General features: G+C 42.1%; 1 protein-coding gene across 5 annotated transcripts in view; it reads left to right on the top strand.

The window, feature by feature from the left end:
- atrnl1a (attractin-like 1a) overlaps positions 1–13,881 on the top strand; it is a 340,130-nt gene extending 326,249 nt beyond the window's left edge. For all 5 annotated transcript variants that reach the window (XM_061745230.1, XM_061745229.1, XM_061745228.1 and 2 more), the window contains one exon: positions 12,784–13,881. In XM_061745230.1, the coding sequence (XP_061601214.1) occupies positions 12,784–12,899 (116 nt within the window). In that variant the 3' untranslated portion in view covers positions 12,900–13,881. The remainder of the gene's footprint in view (positions 1–12,783) is intronic.
- The last annotated feature ends 299 nt before the right edge of the window (positions 13,882–14,180 follow it).

Genomic DNA, 14,180 nt, shown 5'->3' with positions numbered 1-14,180 from the left:
GTTGCACCATGTCTGTGATTTGTGAAGTAAAAATTCACCGCAAATGGCCCAACCTATTTCCACAAACACCAAGGTCACGAGATGATTTCAATCCTGTCTGTACTGAGCTGCTGTGCAGGCTGGAATCTTGTTCTCCCTCTTTTCTGGTAATTTTAGCGTTGCGGCACATAATGTGATATTATATCAGTTCAGCCTATATCCAGCCCAGAGTGTGATGATCTGATATTTTTAGATGATACATTTATAGAAATGAATCAACATTAAGCTTCACATAGGGACTTATATTACTTATATATAAGGAATGTATTTCAATATGCATTCTTGTGTATACTTGTGTTCTGAGGAATTGAGAAACGGCCAAGAGGTCCAGATTAGTGTTGTTTTCGGCAGGATGTTTCAATTTTAGTTTTAGTTTAGTCTTTGGGTCAAACTATCATTTTAGTTTTTATTAGTTTTAGTCACGTTCATACTCCTTTTAGTCGTGTCAAGTTTCAGTCCACTAAAAGCATTTTAGTCTTATTTTAGTCGGAATTGTCCAGGACCATTTTAGTCTCCTTTTAGTCAAAGATTGTATTTAGCTAAACACATTTTACAATTATAACAAGGCTATCTTATTATTATATTATTGTTACCTTATAGACTCAAGAATACATTCATTCCTGATACAGAAGACTCTAATTTGAGTTTACAACATATTTATTTTTCCGCATTTCTCCCCATCTTTTTCTTTTTAAACGACACATTGGGTTTTCTTTTCCACGTCTATGTAGGAAAGTGTATCCAAAGATGGTTCTTCTTCTTCTCCAGCCACAGAGCAAATCCCCGCGTTTCTCTATGTAACTTTGTTTTTAATTGACGTGAACTAGAGCTCTGCGTTAACGGCATCAGCCTCTAACTCTGCAGCTGCATCTTCTGGATCTGATTCCCCGCTGCAGCCACTGGGATTGAGGACTAACGTCACCCAGCAGAACTAAACCAGAGAAACTACTGAGAACATGGACATTAAGGATCTTTGGTGGAACATTTCGTCTGGTTTTGGTCAACGAAAATGAAGACACATTTTAGCAGAGTTTTTATTTTGTAATCTACATTTTAGTCTCGTTTTTATTCGTCTACAATATTGCATTATATATTTAATTATCGCTATCGTCACATGACCAGCATTTTCGTTGCGTCTCGTCTCGTTTTCCTCAGGTGATGAAGGTTCGTTGAAGACCATATTTAGTCATAATTTTCGTTGACGAAAGCAACTTTATTTCAGATCATCAGAATGACATTGAGAGGAATCCACACGTGGCTGCATCAGGCAGTAAAATACTTTTCATCTTTCATGAAGCGCAAAACTTCTCTAACAGCACAAAACCTTTAGGGCTTCAAGGAAGACTCCAGGTACGTTTACCCCTAAGTGTTGGCATGGTAATTTAAACCATAGGCCAGTACGCCATTTTCCGTTCTTGTCACTTGTAAAAATGCGAGGCCTTGACATCACTTCCGGGATCAATGTGTATAAATTAAGGTAAAACACAGACTTGGTTTATCCACAAATGGACTGAACTACATACGGATGTTGGGGGGTAATTTTAGTCCAGTGCGAGTGGTACATTAGAAATGAGTTTGCTGTGTATTTTGGTGCTTGCTCAATATGAAATTGCCTTAGGACCTTTAATTCCAATAAATTCCTGTTGATTCCCATGGAAAGTTTGAAAAATTCCCCAACGTCCCATGCCAAGTGTTTGTGGAAATTTCCCAGCTCCTTCCAATCCCACTACGGACACCCAGAAGTTAACGACCTGTGACTCCAGGGTGATCTTCTCAACCTGTCTGGATGTGAGATACACAGAGTATCTCCAGAGCAAACATCAGTTATTTTATACATTCACCAAGGATGTACTTGCATGAAACTGCTGAATATATGTGAAAGAATCTAGCACATCCTGGTTTCCAGTTTTAGAAGAAAAAAGAAGCTTCGACCATCTTAAAAACCTTTTTTTTTTTTTTTACATCAGAATCAATCTGGACTGAGACGACCTTCTTTTTGTTGGACCATATTTCACCCGTTTGGTCCAGACTGTGGTCTGCAGTCCTTATCTGTAATTTACGGGCCTTGAATAAAAATACAAAACGAAAAACAAGCCAAAAAGACTCTTAAGCTCATGTAGGAAATTCTTGTAAACCCGACACGAAGCAGACAGACTCATCATAAACTTTTAATCGATCCCTTGCAGAATTCAGCCCACAATTTCTCCAGGAATTCCAGTGTAATGTACACGGATAGGGACGGGTCACGACACTGAAGGTATCACTCTGGCTAGATCATCCTTTTCTTCCTTTCAGGGGGTCCCTCCTCCTCCCCCCTTAGTCCCGTTGTTTCCCTCTGGGTGACTGGACGGCTGCTTGACAGGAATCGGAGGCCAGAGCTGACAAACTCTGCTGTATTGACCCAGAATGGCTCTCAGATATTTTGACCCCCCTCTGCCTCTGAAATCATCCCCCCCACTGGGACTGACTCCTGTCAAACCCACTCCTCCATCTATCTGCTTGTTGACTGTTAGCCAGACACTCGGTGGCATTTACACAACCATTTACTATGTGACCAGGACGTATTTTAAAGGCCATTAAACAAGCCCGAGCTGCTATTAAAATGATTGACAGAAAACATTTTAAACATCCATTAAGCTGGGAAAAAAAAAACAGTTACACACTGCAAAAACTCAAAATCTTAACAAGAATATTTGTCTTATTTCTAGTTAAAATGTCTCCTTTTTAGTCAAAAAACAATCTCATTACACTTAAAACAAGAATCATCACTGGAAAAAAACAACAATTTCCACCTGTTTCAAGTAGATTTTCATTTAAAATAAGTAGAAAAATCTGCCAGTGGAACAAGATTTTTTTGCTTGTAATGACAAGATAAATCTTGTCCCACTGGCAGATTTTTCTACTCATTTCAAGTTAAAATTTACTTGAACCAGGTGAAAATTGTCAAATAACAAGTTTTTAAGTTTAAGTTTTGTTTTAAGTGTAATGAGGTTTTTTGACTAAGAATTAGACATTTTAACTAGAAATAGGACAAATATTCCTGGTAAGATTTTGAGTTTTTGCAGTGCAGTATGTTCCTTGACTTTTTAGGACGCTCATCTGCATTTTTCCTTCTGAACTGCTTAAACAAGACGGGCTTTGCCATACACAATTAATGAAAGGCATCCTAGTTTATCGGATGAAATGTAATATAAAAGTAATGAGCATCAAAGCAGCCGTTGTTGTGTGTCATGCTGTAAGCCTACAATCAGTGCCTGGCAGGTGCATTAATATTTGAATATCAATGTGTTGCTTTCTGACTGACCTTGATTTTCCTGCGCTGCTACACTGGATCATACATGTGTTTCCTTCCCTCGTGGCCTCATCCAGGGCGAGCGCACGCTTGGAAACCAGGCTTTTCACGTGGAAGTGTGTACCAGGCGCCGGCTGTGATGTTTGTCAGAGTTTGCCAAACAGATCCACCTGTCACAGCGGCAGACCCACTTTCCCCACATCAGACGAGCACCGAGATGCGTGTTCCTGGAGAATTTTGACTCCTGTTAACGACCCCATTCGTCTATCGGGACGTGGGGGGGGCGGTTGGCGTGCATGCGTGTGTGTACATGGTTGCGGGGGTGTTAATGATGTGTCAACTCACCTGACAAAACAATCACATTAGCGCGCCCAGTCACCAAGGTAGCAACTGAGTACTTGCACTCACCTGCAGCATAATTTGATTACTTTTGACCAATTTAATTTTGCAAATGGAGACGTGTGTGTTCACCTGGAAAAAAAATCAACATAATTATGATGGCAATTTGTCAACCGGGAAAGCTATTTTGAAGTAGAAATATTCACTTGTCACAGTAGGATATTAATGATGTTTGTGTCTTCTGTCATTACTGCTGGGCTTTAGTGTTAGAGATGGGCCACGATTTTTTAATACTCAAATCGCTCTTATAATAAATCCAGTAGTTTAAGCAGCCATCCCCCTGATCTTCTTTTGGCCTACACTTGGAAGTCGTGTTTCCCTGTTGTCTCTGAACTGAACCGTTTGTGAGTTACCATGAAATAACAGAAGACCACTTCACTGCATCTAGTTATGGTTGTTGAAAATGTAAATTGGGTATTAAAAAGGATCATCTAATATCCAGTCCCATGTTTACACCTCGGCCTGTCCCCCACTCCAACCAAGTCCCTTTGAATCAGAGTTTAATGTCATCTGTGAGCTGCTGCATGAGTGCTTTACAATTACTGGATTATTGTTTCTAAAATGTAGGCTTCAAATTAGTCATCTTGAATGATTTGCTTGTAGGCATTTATTTGTGTTGGTCAGTGACGAGATTTAGGATTCAGGCTTTTTTTTCCCCACATGGCTAGAAATGCCGGGGGTTCTGTTTTTGGTAAATATACCCATGTTGTCCTCTAGTTCGGTGTTGTCTCTGTTTGAAGTGCGATTATGAAAACATCTCAGTTCAGAAGGCTGTAGCCCTTCGTCATAGCTGAATTGGGATACCACTACTGCACAAGTGAATGTGAAAAAAGTAGGGTTAGGGGTAGATATGGGATAAGTTTACCGTCATTTGAGCATCAAGCGCTGTGGAGTTTAGCAGCTGCTTAAGCCTGAATTAAGGTTCTGCGTCAAACCAACGCAGAGCACGCGCCGTCACCGTGACACCGTCGTGAACCCTTCGGACTTCTCCGTCACTCCATTTCGTCGCGGTGCAGTACCCCCCACGACCGCTAGTTAGCGATCTTTTCCTGAATGGTTTATCCGACTTTTTCCGGTCAGAGTGAATCAAAGAGATAAGGACAACTATTGTGCAAAAAAACAAAACAAAAAAAATCACACATACACGAAGAAAAGAGCGCTGAAAGTTCACGACTGCTTCAAACCGGAAACCGGAAATGCGTTGCTTCCAAGTGAACCAATCACAGCCCTCTCGTCTGTGTTTGGTCTGCGTCGTCTCGACGCGTAGTTACAATTTTCGGGAGGTGCACGTCAGTGGCGGTGGGTGGTCTGCGTCGACGCGTACCACACGCCGTAGGCACGGCGTCGTTTTGACGCAGAACCATAACTCAAGCTTTAGGTCGCATCCTTGCTGGATCTGAGGCACAAACACAAGGTTCACCCCTCAAGTGGCTCTGGGGGCTCAGAAGGAAAGGTCACAGGTCAGGCAGAACGACGTCCTTGTACCTGCATACAGTGCACCATTTCAGTACTTTCCATGCAGAAAATGAATGAATGAATGCATCATGATGGGTTTATTCTCTCATGAACTAGCTTTAACTATGTTTCAAACTACTTCAAGCAACACTTTTTGTCATTCTTCTCCAAAACACCTTGAAACCTTGATTAGAAAGTCACCTCTGCTGCAGGATCTAAGAAGATCCTGCATATGTGTGATACCATAAAGAGCAGAATTCAGGAACCCCTCCAAATTGAGGGCAGCTAATTTGACCAAAGCACACGTCACTGGCTTCATTTCTCTGATTAATGCCCTTCTTACCAGCCCAAACGTTTAAGTGTTCTGCTATTTCTTGACAGGTTTCTAGTGGGTGGATGGTACATTTTCTGTTTAAGGATTTAATGAAGCTCCTTGGGAGTTTAAAAAAAAATACCCCAACAGTTCTTTTCAGGAACTTTGTCTCTTACTGTTTCTCTGTACTCTTTGGTCTGCTGAGTCGTGCTACAGACGCTGGAGTATTGCACAAAAAATGTGAACATTTGTATTAAGATCATACAACTAGTCCCTCACTGAAAGATAAATGGTTAGGGTGGTCTGGGAGGGGGAGTGTAGCAGTACAATGACAGTATTGGTCATATTAATATTTGAAAATTTTGTTTAAAATCAAGATAAAATTGTCGGGACGACAGCGACATGAGGGATCTGTCTGGTTTGGACCCATCAATGATAGAAAACTACACTTTTGACTTCTTAAGGCTTTTGTACACACAAAACCATTGCATTGGTCACTGGTGAACTATGGCCTAGTTGTTGTCCAGAGTTGTGTTGCCTAGTGATTTCTAAAGCACCAATGCAACAAGGGTCAACGTGCACGTACAGCCCCAGAAGTCCTTCACACTTGAGTAGCCGCAGGGCTGTCCCTCCCTAAACGCAGAACAGAGCTGTGCGTAGGGCCTCATCTTCCAACGGGGGCCACATTTTGCGCGAGGGGGCGCATTTGCACGGTAACGCATGTGCGCTACCGGGAGGCTGAGGAGGGAAAAGAGACCTCTAATCTGACCGCACAATGATTGATGGCACACCTAACCAATCAGACGGCTGCGTGCAGGCAGGCTCTTGCAGAGCTACAGAAGGAGAGATTCAAAAGTTCAAAAGACATCACAAATCAGAGGCGAGCAAGAGAAGAAAAAAGAGGCAAAACACGAGGAAACTTGCGCTTCACTTGAAGGTGGGGATGTTATTGAAATAAATCGTTGTAGCACAAACACCTGAACTGCCACTCATTAGATAGGAATCTCTGTCTAGACTGGAGAATTGTGTTTTTCTAGCGGTCCTGATGAACATTTATTGAACGCCTAATTAACGCCCTCTGCATTCATCTCTGTTGAAAAAGAGTGGTCACATGACCAGTTGGTCGTATATAAAAGGTATAATTTCCAGCCAATATATTACATATTGGTTATAGTTTTATATCAATTTATGTTGTTAAGAAGTTTAACTATTTTTAAGGAGATGAACGTGCGTCTGTAAAAGGCACACGTGCGTGTTTAGTTCTGATTTCCGACCTGCTAGACCTGTTTTGAGGCTTTTTGTGGTGGTTTTGTGGTTTTGAGGTGGTGGAAGTAACTTTCTTTTGATGAGTAATTGATCGCTATTTGTGACTCGGATTTGTTTATTTCAGTTTTAAGTTTTTTAAAGTATATATTTATTTATTTCAGGTTGATTTTTAAATTATTATTATCTTTTTACTCGTGCAGTCAAACTACTTTATCTATACAAACTGTACATTTGTTAATATTAATAAAGGATGTCAAGTAAAATGGTGTGTTATTGGTCATTTTGTACCAATAATACGTTTGGGATGGAGAGAGGTGTGAGGGTTTGGCCCGGGGGGGGCCTCCAAATAACATGTTGCTTAGGGCCAATTCGGTCAGGGGCGGCCCTGAGTACCCCACCCCCCACCACCAAAACCCACTACACTCCAACAGCAGGTGCTGCTGGCCAGTACATCCCTCTCCACAGTACATGAAACCTGGCTCCCACATTTAAATATTAGAACTTTACCAAACCAATTCAGAGCACAGGTGTACGACTGTAATCGGCTTTCCACCCACTTTGGAAAGACAAAAGAATCCCAAGAATCACTTGAGTGTGAAATGCTAAAAACATGCGGCATCTAAATCATATCAAGAATAGCAGATTCCCCTCGTCTGTTTGTCTGGTTTGTTTATTTGGCTCCTGCATACCAGCAGATTGAGCTGCCGTCGTAATGACCATGCACTGTCAGGCTCCCAGTTGTTGGGAGGGAACGATGGGACAAGCTGCCGTGACACTAAAACCACATTAACAGCAGAACTGCTGCCAAGGTAACAACGCTCAGGGGCATGTGATGCCTTCATGCATCCTTCCTGTTTCTTTCAGCCCCGCTCTGGAAGGCGAGTCAAACAATTATACAGATATATATATGTTGTTCGGGAAGGTTTGATAGAAAGGGTGGTGGGAGATTCGCTTGAATGACCTCGCTGCTATCCTGCTGGCCTGAAGACTGACAACGTTGCCTGGTGAAATGGTGATAAAACGTTTCCTGGGTGCTTGACGGGGCTGCCGCCCCTCCACCGGACACACCAGCTGATACCCTTCACGCTGAAGTTCAGCGCCACGTGTCTCACCTGTCTTTACTAGTTCAGCATTCAGCCCGGGCCTCCTCTTCTACCTTCTTTGATGACCAACATCATTTAATGGTTTTTTCACCTATAAAAATGTATTTTTCGATACTTTTTACCAGTAAAAAGAAATCCCTGTTTTCACACTCTGAGATTTTGTCACTATACAATATTGTTCTGGAAGTGTTTGTGCAAACTGTGCATGTTAAGCGCCGGAAACTCAGGGTATCCGTTTTTAGTAACAGAGAGGGTTCCTCAACCCTAGTTCAAACACTGAGGTAATACTTGAAGTCAGTTGCTATGGTAACTTCCTCTGTGAACATAGCTGGACCAGAAGTATTTTTCTTGCTCCGGAAACATCTAGTTTCTCTCCCTCATTTCCTTCATAAAACCTGTATGGGTTAAATCTCATATAGTGTCCAGTCTTAGGCTCATTTTGGAGACAGGTACTTTAATTGATGAGGTCACCAGTTTAAGGCCTGGACACACCAACCTGACTGTCGGCCGTCAGACTCCGTCGGGCACTCGGGCGAGGTCATGACTGGAGTCGGCCTCTATGACCGATATGACTGGTGCAGTGCTAGTCCTTGATTTGGTTTGAATTGTGTTTGACTGTTGTGAACGGCAGTATATTTTCATTATTAAACATCGTATTTTCAATCCTTCTTGGCTCATATCAAACATGATAACAATGACTGATGGCAGCGGTCTTTGTTTAGAAGTCTAGACTAGAGTGATCCGTCATTTCCGGTTGTTCTTTCCTTTTCTTTTTGGGCGACACACATTAGCGCCGCCTGCAGTTATGGAGACGTATTGCGCTCTAGTCGGGTTGGTGTAAGAGCTTGAACTGTATTCCTGTGTGATTGGAAGTCAAATCAATGCCATGATTAATTGAACATTTTACCGCAGTTATAAGTGAGCAGGTGACCTGCTGCTCCGGTGGCCTGGTGGTTGGGCGCGGGAAGGTTGCCAGTTTGATTCCTGAATATGTGAGGAAATGTGTGAGAAAAACAACTCACAAATCTGTGTGAGGCTCCACCATCAAGGCAGGGTTATTGCCAAAACATCATTACTTTTATCTTCATTACTTTTATCAACTGTCTTGTGCACAACTGTTAAAACTGTTCAATTAAAGTGTACATATGAATGAAGACAAACACACATAGATGGACGATTTACATGTCATTTATTCAATATGTAGAACAATTTAAGTGAAGACATCTTATAAAAACAAAGTTGGGAGGCCAACATTGCAAAGATGGGCAACACAAAGTGAGTAAAGGGTAATTTTGCTATTCTTATTGAGCCATTTGCCATTTATGTTCAGTAGTGTGATTGTGGTGTTAGAAGTTAAATGTAAACATTTCATTGTTGTCTTCAGAAAAGCCAAAATGTGTCCAAATGACGGACGCTGCTGGAGTTGCTCATTTGTTTCCATCCCTCCTGAAAGAGGCAGCGTCATGTGAATATACACGCAGTAGTATGTTCCTCAGCAAATGCTACAGGAACACACACAGAGCAAAAAGTAATTGAAGAAAAAAGAAATGTTTTTAAATCATAGACAAAGGCAAGATTATGTCAGTTATGATTAACTGCACAGACCCGCTGCACTCGTATCAGGAAAGGACCTTCTTTTTGGTAGTTACTGTTTTGGATTACAGAATTGTCCCTGCCTTGCTGGGGATTGTTGCACATTTACTGAATATGAATCAAAGATAATCAAATGGCTCCTGGTGTCAGCAGGTAACTTGTCTATGAGCCATGTTCATGCAACAGTTCTCTTCACTGTCTCTTTTCCAAAATGGATGATTGTATACAAGACCTGGCCACATCAGAGGCGGTGATGATTTATCCATGAGCTAAAGGTTTAGTAACAACTCCGTGATCAATAGCAGCAGAGTCGAGGAAGCTGTACTCAGGAAAAACAGAAAAGAAGATGCACAATCCAGAAGTCTTCATCAGGATAAATGGATTGGAAGTGTAAAATTGGACATTTTAAGCTGAGCAGCAGCATTTTCCGTGACTGAGTCTGCTCCAGCCTGAGAGTTGTTTAGCCAACATTTCTGCACAACTCTGAATATGTATGTGTGGCAGGGTGGAGGAGCAGCAATCACACAGGTGATGGGTCACATGTGTGTCCCATCAACCTCTCCACCCTGCCTGCCTTGATAAGGCAGGGCTGCACAGCTGCTGCGGGAGGAGTCTGCTGTGAAGGAGCTGTTGGTGAGACTGAAGCTGGATCTGCTGACCTGTGTGCTGCTTGTGCACGTGTGGAGTGAATAAAAGGGTTCTGCACAAAACTCTGTGTCCTCTCAATCCTGTCGGTCGGGCCCCCATAGCACTAGCCTTGCTACAGTATGCTTATTTCCAGTTGTTGTGCAACAAAGGAAGTTCTGGTTCAGATATTAGATAGTTATTCATAATTAATAGAAGAATGTATTATCAAAATTAATCAATCAAAACTGACTTATCAGGAAGATAATAACTAAACAGTAAAGTCAGTGTCAAGGTAACTTTTATTCCCTACATGCCACCCTGTTGCTGGGGGGTTACAGAATAACAGTGAAGGAAGGAGTCCGAGCACAGACCTTTGCAACCAACAGCTGTGACAAATATGTATAAAATAAACACAAACAACTTCTCTCATTCAAATGAATCAGAATTTATTCACACAAGTGTTAAGAGATGATGAAACAACACTTGGCATGAATTCTGCCTAAACTACACATTAACAACAACTAACTAAACATTAAACACTAACTTCAGATCGTGTGTGTGTGTGTGTGTGTGTGTGTGTGTGTGTGTGTGTGTGTGTGTGTGTGTGTGTGTGTGTGTGTGTGTGTGTGTGTGTGTGTGTGTGTGTGTGTGTGTGTGTGTGTGTGTGTGTGTCAGGACAACGTCATGTAACGTGGACCGTCACGTAAAACCCCCAGGTTTCCTCCAGGCAGTGGTAACTGAAAGGATCAGAGGCCTGATGGCCGAGATACTAACTTCCGTGTGGGGTAGTAAGGAAGGGAGGAAAACTAGAGTAACGGAGAGAGTGCAGCATCGCTCCCCCTTTCCCTGGTCGTCCCAGCCTGGTCACGTCGTCTCATTGCGCACGGGTCCACGTTCTGGTCATTGGAACGTTAGCAGGTCACTCCGTTGTAACGCGGGTGGATAAAGGATGCGTTCACTGGTTCTTGGTTACCAGTGGGCTTTCACGAGCCCAGCTGGCTGATGCTCCTCGGCTGATGCTGATCACGCTGATCGTAGATGAGGTGTAGTCCTTACAAAATGTAAGGACACTGGACGTTTCTCTTGTGGTGAAGAAAGTCGGAGCGAGATTCTCTCTGTTGCAGACCAGCGTTCCTTGGTGAACAGCTGGATGGTTACGCTTCGCAGGTGATCCTGGTGAGGAGCAGCTCTTTTCCCTGCTCTCCTCGTCTTCGTGTTGACGAGCATGTAGCATTCGTAGCTCACAGAGAGCTCCGTGGGAGAGGGAAGACAGTTTGAGAGAAAAGAGGACGAGATTGGGGAAGCCACTGCTAGCGGAGCGCTCCTCTCATCACCAGGGGGGCCTGCTGCAAATCGCTGGTCACTGACTTAAACATCGTCACTTTCACACAACCTCCCCTCCCGAAGGGCAATAAACTGCAACGCCCCTACAAAGCTCCTTCATTTCCTTTGTTTTAAGACCATGCAGTCAACGTTAAGACAATGAGGTTTTCAAATCAAGGCTGTTCTCAGAGTGAGGCCTCAAAGTTGAAATTGAGGCTTCCCTTGTTCCCATAGGGCTGTGGCCCAACACAGTTGTAGCGGAAATGGGATCATTTCCTCGGCTTTATATCAGCAATGACTTTACAGCATAAACAGGAGCATGCAGTTAATAGCAGTTACAGCTTTAAGTGGATTGTAATTAATGGGCCTTTCTCTATAAACTTATCCTGACAGGACTTTTGATGAGAACGGGCACTATACAAATAAAACTCATTTGAATTTAATTAATTAAAATTCTCTAATCTGCTGCGGCCTGTTAAGTAACAGTTTGAACAGACGGAAAAATAAGTCGGCATCATCGGCATCACCGCTGCAGCTCTGTTGGCTGAGAGAACAAGGCTGAACGCAGGAGCAGCAGCTCTATTTTATGTGAAGCAGCACTAATATGCACATATGCTGGGTGTTTTGAGAGACAAGTACAATATCCCAGTGTGAAACCAAGAAAGCCTGCTATCAATCTCAAGTAATACGCTCTTCATAGGAGCACTGTACACACTCAATTTTCTGCAAGGCCTTTACATCCGCCCCTTTAGAAATAAGTTGTTCCATTAATCTGGTCAAAAATGTATTTTCCAAGATGGTAAGAAAAATGTACCTGGCTAGAATTCCTAAAACCAGCAAAATTAGTGATGCACCGATTGTTCGGTAACCGAAATTGTTCAGCCGAAAATGGCAAAAAAACACTTTCGGTGTTCGGTGGAATAAGTGGGGAAAAAAACGAACAATTAATAACGGCGTTGTAAATCGTTGGCCAACCAAAGAGTAACCACATAAGAATTTTACCTAACATTCACCAGGAGGTGGAACCAAAACAACATAATGCTGGGAAATTAAAAAATGTTCAGTTTTTTATGTTCAATAAATATTTTCTACATTGTAATTTTGTAAAAGATTTTTTTTCTTTGAAAAGCATGCCTATCAAATCAAATTTATTTGATTTATGCAATGGTGAAAAAATTGGTAAAAAATAAATGAAAAAACTGCGAAGAACCATGTTTGGTATTGTTCGGTATTCGGCCAAGTGTTAATTATTATTTTCGGTTTCGGCCACAAATTTTCATTTCGGTGCATTACTAAGCAAAATAGTCCAAAATACTCTTCTTCTAGTTTTTGCAGTGTTGCTTTGTGTCTCTAACTGTTCTCTGTGGTTGCAGGTATTGCTATAGCCAGCGCTCTGGTGGACACGTCACAGCAGCGAGTCCAGGACTTTAAAGAAAGAGGTCTGAAACACCGCAAACACACGGTGCACCATCAAGGGACCTGCGTATGAACAAGGTGACTCCATCTTCTGATGTTCAGAGACTTCACTGGAGACATTAAGCGGTGGTCGGAAGGCAAAGCACACTGAGAAGAACTGGATGATCTTCTGAGGCTTGGAGGAAGGGCAGACATGCGAAACTGCCCATTTTTCACACAATAAAAAAAAAAAAAGTAAAAACAAAGGTACCTGTGGTCCTTTTATGCCGCCCCACCCGCCGAATACTTCCCTGTCACAGTCTGCCACCTTGACGAGGAACGTTTGGCTCTGAGCTCCAGTGAAACGTTGATACGACCCACCGAGGATCAGCAGCAACATCGCAGGAACAACCCGACTAGATCAACTCTGAGCTGGGCTTTCAGACTGATTTTTCAAGTCTGATGTTGTTGAACAACTACATTTTGTGATAAGGATCATTGGATGTAACAGCTGTTTGTTTGTTTTTGTTTTTTTAAATATATCCCTTTTATTTTCTCCCTGCACTGAAGTTGCAGCTTTTGATAACTGCTCAGGTCACCTGTGATGGAGAGGCCCCATCTATCTGCACTACAAGTGAAAATGCTTTAAAGTACACTGGACTCTCCACTTAATTATATTATGCAAATATATTGTTTATTCTGGGCAGCACTGTAATCTGGTATCAAACTACTGATACCGTTCACTTGACCATTACTATGAAGCTGCAGTATGCATTTTTCTCTCCTCGTTACATATTACAACATGGACTCTTATCGTGGTACATGCAAGATTTACAAGTGCACCATTTCTTTTTCAACAAACTAAACTGATTTTGTTTGTCTGTACAGTGTGTCTTCACCTTTTTTCTGTTCACTCATCATAAACCTCCATTTAATGTTGTAAAGTCACTTATCAAGTGTACATGTATCGTCTTTATGTCATTTTGCACCAGTTGCTGAGACTTTAACAGAGGGCAGCTCAAAACATTGTTTCCTGTTGAGTGTAAAATATGTACAAATAAACATTTTGATGCTTCTTTCTATGGTACCTGACCTTGGTGTGTGTTCCTACTTCTTGTGCAGCTGTACATGGTGGTCGTAGAATGACATCAAGTCAGCAGGAATCATAAAATGTTCCTCCTCAAGGACGGGGGGGCGGTTGTCGGGGGGGCTCAGTAATGATTTGCAGCAGAAAAATGTATCACATTCAAAATCAATGGTTACAATTATATTATGCAACTCAACTGACAAAGGCTTAAAACATAGCTACTGTTCACACACCAATAAATCAAAAATTACTCAAGATTTGTCTTGTAGGGGAAGTGTAACATTTAAA

The sequence above is a fragment of the Cololabis saira genome, chromosome 17 (genome assembly GCF_033807715.1).
Source record: "Cololabis saira isolate AMF1-May2022 chromosome 17, fColSai1.1, whole genome shotgun sequence".
Classification (NCBI taxonomy): Eukaryota; Metazoa; Chordata; class Actinopteri; order Beloniformes; family Belonidae; genus Cololabis; species Cololabis saira.
Note: the sequence above shows the minus strand (reverse complement) of the source record. Positions and strands in the feature narration are given on the sequence as shown.